Source organism: Acanthisitta chloris, unplaced genomic scaffold (genome assembly GCF_000695815.1).
Source record: "Acanthisitta chloris isolate BGI_N310 unplaced genomic scaffold, ASM69581v1 scaffold789, whole genome shotgun sequence".
Taxonomy (NCBI): Eukaryota; Metazoa; Chordata; class Aves; order Passeriformes; family Acanthisittidae; genus Acanthisitta; species Acanthisitta chloris.
The window spans coordinates 13,535-25,470 of record NW_008691775.1 but is presented as its reverse complement, the minus strand read 5'-3'; the positions used below and the strand labels follow the sequence as shown (position 1 = coordinate 25,470).

General features: G+C 39.1%; 1 protein-coding gene across 1 annotated transcript in view; it reads right to left on the bottom strand.

The window, feature by feature from the left end:
* PAPD4 (PAP associated domain containing 4) overlaps positions 1-11,936 on the bottom strand; it is a 32,025-nt gene that overhangs the window by 8,102 nt on the left and 11,987 nt on the right. The window contains exons 8-10 of the mRNA XM_009082339.1: positions 9,376-9,452; positions 6,139-6,267; positions 1,484-1,527 (exon numbers count right to left, since the gene is read on the bottom strand). Of these exons, the coding sequence (XP_009080587.1) occupies positions 1,484-1,527; positions 6,139-6,267; positions 9,376-9,452 (250 nt within the window). The remainder of the gene's footprint in view (positions 1-1,483; positions 1,528-6,138; positions 6,268-9,375; positions 9,453-11,936) is intronic.

Genomic DNA, 11,936 nt, shown 5'->3' with positions numbered 1-11,936 from the left:
TAGAAACAGAGGCACCTGCAAGTCATTTACCATTTTCACACAACACGAGATAAAACTTTGCATTTAGTGCAGATTAATTAGATTTTTCAGCTTATGGTACTGTGCACTTTTGCCTTAATCACTGAAGGCATTAATATTTGCACAGTGCTCTGAAGGTTTTCACACAGTGCAAACACTGCAAAAATAAATGTTTGCGTTATGATTACAAAGGAGTCAAAAGCTACCAATTCTTACAGTTTTAAGTTTTGTGTAGCATGTTATTTAAAATACTACAGCACATGAACTCTAAGGAAACATAAAGAGCAAATTTAGCAACTGGAAAACCTATCAGATAAAGCTAAGTGAACAAGAAATGACTGACAGCTTCAGATGTTCTTCATGCTCACAGTGAAGGAATTAGAGGGTATACAGTAAGATAATAAAATCAGAGGAAAAGATAAAGACCATAAAAAGGTAGCACAGGTATGCCTAAGCAGATTTACAACATGGAAATAAAACTGCAGTGTATTATAGCTCAACGCTTTCTCCTGCATCTCGATTACCCCAATTACTCAAAAATGGCTGATGCCACAGTATTTTCTCCCTGATGAACAGTGTCATTAAATATTCCTGTTTCAGCACTATAGGAAATATATGCAAAAGACAGAATGGCTTTCTGATACTGCCTCAGCACAATTGTCAGCAGCAGATAAAACAAAACCGTACACAGACAGGGACACCAAACTGTGGCAACTCTGAATAAAGAACAAATTAACAAGTGATATGTGAGAAGAAAAGTAATGAGGAAGGAACTGAGGAGTGTCTGTAAATAAGTTATAGCATAGAATTATTCCGCAGTAGCATTTTTGCCCACAAATATTTAGCAGGGCAGGTGTTAGTTCTAGGTAAACTTCCTAAGCTTAAATCTCACTAATAACACTACTAATTGTTGAGGGATCAAAGCACACTGAGTTCTCTGGTACTCCACAGAGTATGATCCGGATATAACAGCAAAGTCCCACAAAGGTGTTTTCTTGTGGGACTGAAGCCAAATTTTGTGATGTCTCAAAAGTTTCCTTAGTAAATGTGTCTCTCTCACTCTTTGGTCACAGAAATATCAGGCAACTCAACAGCTGTGGGAGGGCATGGAATTCTGGAACACCAGAGCTAGATGAAAGAAACCCACTACTTAACTTACTAAGAAATAAGAAGCAGAAAGTTACAGCTGACACAGGGATATTTTCAGGCCAGCATAAAGAGAATTAGGTCAGCAGCTTTCATTAGCAGTTGTTTCTAACTGTGTGGGAAATCTTCTCACACACACCAGAACTTACATTAAAGAAATGATCAAAAGCAGCAAATAACCTCTTTCACGCTTATGTTTAGCAGATCAATGACTAGACTTACAGACTGTTCCCAACTTAATCCACTAGAGATAGTTAAGAATTCACATATTTAGATAAGCAGGCTCATACACATAGTTGATGTATTAAGAAACACTTACTGGGTAATTTTTTTGGAGGGATGGAATGATGGGCTCAGATAAGGCTGTAAAAAAAAAAAAAGGAGTTTAAAGTTGTTGTGATTCCCTTAATTCACAGGAAACAGTATCATATCAACACCACCGAAGACTTGGATTGAAATTCTATCTTAAAATCATCTATCAAGAACTTCACTTTCATGCATTTTGTAAAATGAAAGTTATTCAGCCAATAATTCTATGGCTATATTTCCTAGTAGTACAAGTTTATTCAGCTAAGGGAAGCTGTTACCAAGATACTACTATATGTGGAAGACATGACAGATTTCAGAGCAGCAGGGTACAACTCCCAATTTCTAAAATTTGTATTAATTCATGACTGTAAGAAAATCACTTAGATTCGCTACAAGAAAAAAATCAGAGCTTTTTTCATCACTCTTTTTTTCCTCCTATATCTAATACAACTCCATCACAGTGTAAGACATCTGCAGATACTGAAAAACACACATTTTTCAGCTGCAAAGTATTACATACTCCAAAAGTAATTTAAAGAAAAATGCCCAACACACTTATAATGCGAGGGAGATGAGACACTGGCCCAGGTTGCCCAGGGAGGCTGTGGATGGCCCAACTCAGGCAGTGTTCAAAGCCAGGCTGGATAAATCCTTGAGCAACCTGCTCTGGTGGGAGGTGTCCCTGCCCAGGGCAGGGGGTCAGGACTAGATCACCTCTAAGCTCCATTCCAACTCCTTAACATACTATGAAACTATGGAACTTGGTAGGCACTGCAAGCAAAATCCCCCCCAAATATATATACTTATGCTGTTAGTTGGTCTACTAAATGGCAAACAGGTTATAAAGGTCATTGCACTCATCAGAGATACTAACAAACACAAAATGAACCAAACATATGTCACTTTTATGAAAATCATGGGCTGGGAGAGCATCTATTGCACAATATATAGAACAGGGGGAAAATTATCACCCAGATTAGGTGGTTCTGCAGATAGACAGAAAAAACTTCCAAAAGTATTCACATCCCACTCAAGCCTTAGAGCAGCAGCAGAGCACTAACTAAAGCTTTAGCATCATGCCTTCATCAGGCTTTTTTTAAACAACTGGTCTACATCATTCACTAGGGAGAATAATAATTAAATTCAGTACACAGGACTTCGACTTGAGACTCAATTCACACTGCAACAAAGCCTCACAGGGGAAGGGATGTTACAGAATCCTTCTTCCATAAGGACTAAGAATCAGAACAGCAGAACTCTCAGAATGTGCTTGGAGTGTCTTCAAAGAGTACAATACATGAAGTATCAGAACTGCTAAGAATACGATCACAGCTGCTTTAATATTATTTTTATTTGGTTTGTGGGTGTTTTGAAACATGCAAGAGCTCGTATTTCTGTAACATCTTGGATGATTTCCAGTCCTCTGCCACAATAAAATAAAAGGCAACAAAATCTGAGCAATCCAACCAATCAGGATACTGTATCTGGGTCTGTATGCCTTGCAAAGAGGATGGACTTCAGGGGAAAAATTACCACTTACCACTAGCATTTGCCATATCATTTTTCATTACCACCTTTTTCTGTACAAGTAATGGTACAAGTCAGACCTGTTACCTGGAAGAAAGTTCATGTGCAACATACTGATGTCTACAAAATAAACTCAAGCCACACTAAACCTGGGCTCAAAGACATCCAAATGAGTATAAGAATATGGAAATTAATTAAGTAGTACAGGAAAGAAATCTGCCTAGTGAAGACAGGGACACCATTTACTGCAAAAGAAAGCTTTTTTTTTTTCCCCCTCCCAAGTAACATCAATGAAAACTCTGTTAGAAGGACACAAGCTACTTTCAGGACCATCACATGCACGTAGCAGGAAAAAAACCCCAACTTAAAATTTACATGAATAAAACATCAGAATCTAAACAGCTAGTGATAAATACATGTCCTGAACCACAACTCAGGGGACTTTTTTGGCAGAAAAGGCTGATGAAACACAGGCAAAAGGCTCCTCTTTGGTTTGTGGACTGCAGATCCTTCCAGGGCAGCTGACTGATCAGTTTTGTATGAAGAAGGACCTACTTGAACCTCTTTCCCCTTCTCTAGACAGCTGTAGCAGCTGCCAGAGATGACTACAGGAAATGCCCTCATGCTTGCAGTGTTGTTGACATTCTGTCAAGGCTACACATTTATACTCCCATGTAAGTCCTGCTCTTTTCCCTTTGGTATGTTACCTTATGAACAGCTCAGTGTTGGCTATTCACGACTGACAGCACCTAATAAAGCCCCTAGAGTAACTGTGATACAATGAAAATAGACTTCCAAGTGAAAAGGCCTGTTTCCACCACAAGTGTAACACTAACCATAAAATGCTTATCAAGTCACTATTTAGATGGTCACTCATTCCTAGACCAGGTAAAGACAATTTTTCCCCTTCTCCAGCTTGTGCTTCTCCTTTGGATCACAATCATCACATCTAGTACTTCCCAGCACTTTCACTTTGACTCTAATAATCACTTTAAGTTCATTGGCATTTCATCTCCAACACTTTTTTTACTTATTTTTTTTCCCCTGGTGTGTATTAAGGATCTACTCAGTCACCTACAGTGTGGTTTCAGTGTTAAGACAACAGACTTGGCCATTTCATTAGTTTTTATCACAAAAGCGCTGAAATCTACGAAATTCCACCACAGTAGCTGCAGAGGAGAAAAACACCATACTCACTGGGTAGATTATCTTATGTCCTACTGTCCTCAAGATTAGTACATTAACTACAAAAACAAGGTCTGGGCGTCAAAGAACTGAAAAGAGATCCTGCCAACTGGATCCCAAGTACAAAAAAATGCCCTTAGAGGTCCCCTTTCACACACACTGTTCAGCTTAGAGCAAGCCATAAGCTTGAGTCAACTGATAAAAAGCTTTCCACTCAAGTACAGAGTGGGTGTAGTGCCATCCTGAAACTAAGACATGGTTAGCCATCCACTCTGCAGCAAGTACCTACACTCCAGGCCAAACAAGCTGTCAAAGGAGCTAAATATTACTCCTATCTGACTGAAAAATAAAGTTTAAAACCTACACAAACTGACAAAAAGGAAAAGTCTAAAATGAGAGTCTGTGAAAGTTGTCCACACATATGATCATAAAATGTTAAGAATCAGTAGTCATTAAAATAACATAGACAAGAATAATCAAGGGTACAAAAAATAAAAAAAATTATGTAGAATCAATACAAGCAGCAATGAACTGACAGGAATCAAATAAATACTTCTACAGGCATATTCACAAGGTGTGAAGTCTGCCTAGAGACATCATAGCAACTTCAGTATCTGAAGAGGTTCCAGGGAAGCTGCAGAGGGACTCTTTGCTAGCAACTGCAGTGACAGGAAAAAGGACAATGGGTACAAATTGAAAGAGGGGAAATTTTGAGTAGATATTAGGAAGAAATGTTTGCCTGTAAGGGTGATGAGACACTGGCACAGGTTGCCCAGGGAGGCTGTCCCCAGCCCTGGCAGTGTTCACAGCCAGGTTGGCTAAAGCCTTGAGCAACCTGTTCTGGTGGGAGGTGTCCCTGCCCAGGGCAGGGGGTCAGGACTAGATCACCTCTAAGCTCTATTCCAATCTCTTAGCAAACTACGTACACTTGCATTTCTTTCTGAAGCCACCTACCTCCCAGTAAGCAACCAAGAAACTCACACTGAACTAAATGATTTCTTAAAAGATTCCTTAAGTCTTAGGCAAGAATTGCAAACAAAAACAACCACAGGTGTGGACTTCTCTGATGAAGGAAATAAATAGGGGAATAAGCTCATTCCAATCTACTGCTCAAAAACATTTCTGGACCTCATGGGGTTTTTTGAATTCTCCTCAAGGATTCTTAGCTTCTCAGGTAAAGCTCTCCAGCTCCATAGAGACATGTTTCAACATATTAGAGTCACAAGAACAGATACTGCCACTGGAAGTAACTTCTAATCATCTTTGACACTTGTTACCTTACAGAAGACAGTAACCAGTGAAAAAATCTAACCACATGACAGTGCATTCTTGCATACACATGTCCTCCAGGTTCAGGCCTTCACTCACCAGCAAACAGTAAAATGACCCCTCAGTATTTGGTGTCCCTATGAATTTTCCTGAAAGTTTACAAATAAACAAACAGACCACAAAAAAAAACCCCAAATCCATAAGCAAACAAAAGAAAAATCAATCAAACAAAACAAACCCCCCTGAAATTATGTTTAGGTTTTGTCCTTTTAAAAGGACAAAGAGAGGATGTGGGACTAGATGATCTCTAAGGTCCATCCAACCCCTTAACATACTAAGAAAAGGCAAATTTCTGTTAACTAGAGATTATTTTCCCTTTGTTCAAAGGCAGATTTTTTTGTTAAGCAGTGCTTGAGTTTATTTTATATTTACACAGTGTCTTGAAGGTACACTTATTTTTTAAGTTATTAAAAAGCTTTCTTTAGCTGGTAACTCTGCCTCCAGAGAAGAGGTCCACTTGTTATTGACAAATGCAGCACCAAGGAAATGCGGTAAACTCACTTTACTCTCAACTTTTTCTGAGAGGAATATGACTGTTGATGGAGTTTAATCTTATTAAAGAGTAAATCAACACAAATATGAGCTTAAATGAGACAGTTTCAACATGTAAAACAATGTACTTACTCTGTAAATAGTGCAAAACCATCAACACAAGACTATAGCTGTTTAAAGTACCACGACTGGCATCATTTATCTCATGAAATCTTGCCCACTTCTTAATAACGAGTACTAATGGACGAACTCGATTCTCAACTGCAAGTAAAATGAACACATCTCAGAAAAAGTACATTGAACTAGACAGTAATTAATCAGCACTTGTTCCTACTTGACCAAAGTGACATTTTTGTATTCCAAGGTTACCTTCTGCAAGAATTTTATAGAATTTACTTGGTTATTCTACAGGCACTATTCATGCTGTAAAAATCAGAACAACATGTTTGCCTTTGAGTAGTAAGGTCCACACACACATTACTAGGGATATGCCAGGAAACCTGCAGAAAAGACAATACTGGGTACATCACCAGTCAATACAGCAGTATCACATTGCACTTTTAAGCTCTCTCCAGTTTATTGTGCTGATTTTCCCTGACAGGACAGACCCTAAGTTATTTTTCTGTTTGGGTGATATAAACTCTGGGGACAGAGAAAGGAATTCTCCTGGCTGGAGGACACAGGGCTCATTCCTAAGTCTATCTCAGGAGCTATGAAAGCAGTAACCCCTGCATACAAACATTAAATCTGCCTTGTCCTCAACAGCTTTTTATGTAGATCAGGTGCTATATACAATATCTCTTTAAACCAAGACATGTGCCTTCCATGAGGAAAGACCTGAATACAGTCACATTCCAGGTATGATCTTCTGAATTTCTGGGGAACACAGGTAAACTACAGTTCCACACAGGACTCCTTCATGTGTGTGTCACAGCACAAAAGATCTTTTTTTTCAGTTGAACTCATCCTGAGATATGATTCTATTTCTGCTGGTGCCTCTAATTAGTATATACCAAAGTCAGTGTGCAATAAGACCAGTAAACTTTGGCTGGTACTCTGATACAAGATACCACCTCAAGAAAATGCTGAGTGATGTCATTTGCTCAAAGATAGAGTGCAGCTTCCACTAACTGAAAAACACCTACCAACAACTGCTGACTTAATCACACACATGCCTCCTTCAGCAACCCCCTGGTAACGCCACAGGCTTCAGTTTCTAGCTCTGCTCAAATCTACCTACATTTTCTGTGGACATTTAGCTTCACCTTGCCCCATCACCTCTCATGTTTTCTACAGCATCTATGCACCAACACAGAAGAACAAACTCCAAAAAAAGAGATATGAGTATCCACAGAAATATTTAGAAGATTTGGCTTTTTTTATCATGTTCACTTCATCCTTATCATGTTCACTAAGACAACTTGTTTGCCTGAGCATCTCATTTGTTCTAATGGAACAAAGAGACCAATACATTTTCCACATGAGAAGTTACTTGATCTTTTTTTTCTTTCCTCCACACAGGGTGAAGCCCTTCAACCACACATTTAAGTGAACAGATAATAGAATCACAGAATCTAGGGGTTGGAATGGACCTTACAGGTCATCTAGGCCCAAGGACAACTTGTTTGCCTGAGCATCTCATTTGTTCTAATGGAACAAAGAGACCAATACATTTTCCACATGAGAAGTTACTTGATCTTTTTTTTCTTTCCTCCACACAGGGTGAAGCCCTTCAACCACACATTTAAGTGAACAGATAATAGAATCACAGAATCTAGGGGTTGGAATGGACCTTACAGGTCATCTAGGCCCAAGCTCCTTCCATGGGCAGGGACACCTCCTCACTAGGTTGCTCAACTCAACGCTCATCCAGCCTGGCCTTGAACACTGCCAGGGTCAGGGCAGCCACCATGTCCCTGGGCAACCTGTGCCAGTGTCTCACCACCCTCACTAATATCTAACCTAAACTTCCACTCCATCAGTTTGAACCCAAAACTTCTAATGCTACCCACCCTTGCTGATATAACTTATAAAAGTATGCAAAGAGAGTGTCTGACAAAAGTTTCTATTTAGTTTTGATTGCCTTATGTCATCTGAGAGTCTTCTGGTCCAAGGAAGACAAAATGTCTGCTTCATAGAGTTTTTCTATTTAGGAAGGTCCAGCACATCAGGGACAATATTTGCAATCACAAGTCTCCCTTAGCTACTAACTCACTCCTTGACCTTAAGAAAGTATTTGTCCTTCGTCAGGAGACAAATTTCATTTTACTGGCCTGATAAAAGTGGGCACCATGGCAGAACAGAATAAAAGGTAGGATACTAGCACCCCTTCCACTGCTCTCTTCACATCTGATTCATCTCTGCCCTACAGTGACTTCCTGAGAAGAATAAGGGAAACCTGTGGCTGAAGGTAGGAACAAATATATCAACACTCAGCTTGGTGAAAGTGACCCCTCACCCACAGTCATGAATGACAAAGATTATTTCCTAACCTTTTTAAGCTTGGAAGGAAATCTTCCTCCAGCCATACACTATTGTGGATGTATGAAGAAACCACAGCGAACTAACCGAACCAGCACAAGTTGCAGACTCTACGACTAACATGAATATGGAACACAAACTATTCTGACGGAAATATTAGTAAAAATTTACTAGTAAAGCTCGCTTCTACTGATAACTTCCTACTCTAAATAGAAAGGAATTCTTTTACATAAGAACTGAAGGACCCAAAATGAACAAATGCAAAGGCCCTAGAAGAAATAGCCTGAGGTAAACTCCTTATGTACTTATCTGCCAAATGGCATTGTGATGCTAAGTCAGAAAACCCTAGTTCAGCACTAGGAGTGCTGCTCTTACTACTTCCCTTTCAGATGTCTGTTTCACAGTCTCTCCCTACAACACAAACTCCTCAGGAGACACAAACCAGTTTTGACTTCATCTTAGTATAAATACTGAAGCAGTATGCTGGATTTTCCAAGGAAAGACTCTGTAACAGCATAGAGACACAGCTACCCATCAGCCACACATCCTGTGGGGAAATAAACTGGAGATTGTGCTACCAGATAAGCATTAGTGTAATGACCTCATTATCTGCAGAATAACTGGAACAGTCCTCGTAGTAGGCACGTGGACCTTAACATGAAAAATCTTTGTCATCCTCTGAATATTACAACATTCAATTACAAACACACCTAGCTGATATATGTTTTCTTCACAGAACGAGCAACAAGAACTTGCCACAAAGCTGTCTAATGCAGCCAAATAGGTAACTAGATAGGTATCAAACTGAATTTCAACATTATCTCAATACCCAAATACAAATTCAAAAAGCAAAGTCCATAGAAATAAGAATTTGCAATAAATACTTACTGAATGCATAACTTCTCAGAAGGAATGTGTTCCTTATCCCCACAACATTGTTTACATTCAAGTCGAACTCCACAGAGCTATGGGAGAGCAGAAGAGAAAAAGAATCAACCACCATGGTATTCAGTTTCTGAATGTTTATTATGTGCTTAGTGACAGAGATGGAGAAACGTAATTTTGATATAAAACCCAAGAAATTGTCTCCAGAGCTTTAAATGTTGTGATTTCTACGGTTTTATTTCTAGTACCTGAATAGCTTATAGAATCCCATTGTCATAAAAACATAATTGTTTTACATGAAGAAAACATTTAGATCCAAATGCAGACCTTAGAACAACTTAATATAACTGGGTTTTTTTTATTTTTACCAATTTTTCTCCCAACTAGACTTGCACTACATGATTTACTATGGACAACTTTTGACTGCCAGGAAGGATTCTCTGAGGTATTAGTTTAGGAAACTATGCCAATGAACTGAGAAGGAGAACTGGAAGAGGTTGGAAGTTAAGAGTCTCTTTTCTGCGATGACGGTCAGAGACAATCAGCACTTTGAAATGAAAACCAATTATGAGTAAACATGGCATGTTTTGTGATGAAACAGTTTGGATAACTTTCATTCTGTTAAGAGCAAGTAAGAACAAGGCGAACAAGCACTGACTGCTTTATTTACATTACACCCTGACCCCAGGTTGGAATTTCATGCTGCACACAGAGCTTTGCTACGCACAGTACTCAAAAAACTGTATTAAATCCATGGTCAATAAGCCATAGCAACACCAACTCGCAACAAGAAGAGCCTATTATTGACAAAGAAGTAGCTATCTGCAATGTGCAGCTACTTCCATTTCACATGCACAAGGCTCATTCATGTGGCATTTGTTTGCCTGAACACTCCTTTGGGTTTGCTTGAATATGTAAAGGGAACACAGACCTGAAATTCATTGAATTGGGTAGAACACATTAATTTGATGCCCACAAGAGGTTTTAGGTATCTTCAGCTACATTACTTGCATCAAAAATGCCACATAATTTTAAACCTCAATTATTATCAAGCATGACTTTTCAGATATTTTAAGGATATAGCACATAATAGTGCAGGAAATAAACAAGACTGAGCTACTGCTTGACAGCTGTAAATATAAGCATAAACACCAGTAAGAATATTAGTTGTATGGGCAAATATAATAAAGTAATGTGTCAGGCTGCATGTGTACTTACAATTAATCCAAATTGGCAAGATTACTATTTACCAGATGCCAATTGAAACAAGTTCTATTGCAGTGATTTAGTAGTTTCCCCTACACATTTAATAGCTACTGCATTTATAGCAAGTGAAAAAAGTTTTGTACTATTGGGACTTCAGTTCCACTAAAAGCAGTAAAAAAGGGAAAAAAAAAGTCAACTGCACATCAAATGTTAACACCAGAGGAAGCTTTTGTATCCTCTGTAGTACAAAAATCTTGTTAATTAATCAAAGTCTTGCTGGCAAGCAGAGACAGAAATGGAATTATCTCTTGGGAAAGGCTACCAAAAAAAAAAAAAAAACAAAAACAAGCTGCTAAGTCTTTAAGTGCAATGGATCTTCTCTTACTTTTACAGATCTCAAATAACCCAACTTTTAAGGTGGAAAAGGAGAACAAACACAAACCAAATCCTTTCTTATTCATCAAATCACAGTAAGTGGGAAACAGCCACTTTCAGATGTATATGGACCACTGGTAACACATTAGAATGTGCATCTCCAAGCACAGAGGTATCACCCACTGAACTCTACCACCTTCGCATCCAGAAAACTGCTTTCACAGGAGCCTTGTCATGTTTAGCTTCTGGTTTTGGCAAAAACAAGCTTAGTGCCTTGGGTACAGAATATCCAACCCATTTTTCAAGACCTCTGTGAAAAAATGAATGACTGTTCATGTATATGCATGTATGAGCCTACAAAAGACAGAGGCCAGTAAGAGACTGGAAATCTCCACCAAAACATGGATGTAGATGACAGGCTATGTAAGAGAAAGAACAATGAAGAAAGAAAACAAAACAAAAACCAACACCCAACAACTTGGAAAGCTACGCCAACAAATACTGGAAGATTTTAACATGATTCAGACTGACAATGTACTTCAGTGCTTTGCACGACTTCTTGCTCTGTCAGATACTTTTATCACACATAATAAGAAATACATCATTCCTTGCCCCAATAAATCCCTCTTAATTATTCTTTCTCATGCCTTCATAATGAAGATATGATTAATACAATAACATACAACTCTCCAGCTGCCTCCCTCTTCATGAACAGCGTGGTCAACAGGACCAGGGAAGTGATTCTGCCCCTGGACTCTAGCACTGGTGAGGCCACACCTTGAGTACTGTGTGCAGTTCTGGGCCCCTCAGTTGAGGAGGGACATTGAGGTGCTGGAGCAGGTGCAGAGAAGAGCAATGAGGCTGGTGAAGGGACTCGAGCACAAGTCCCATGAGCAGAGGCTAAGGGAGTTGGGATTGTTTAGCCTGGAGAAGAGGAGGCTCAGGGGAGACCTTATCACCCTCTACAACTCCCTGACAGGAGG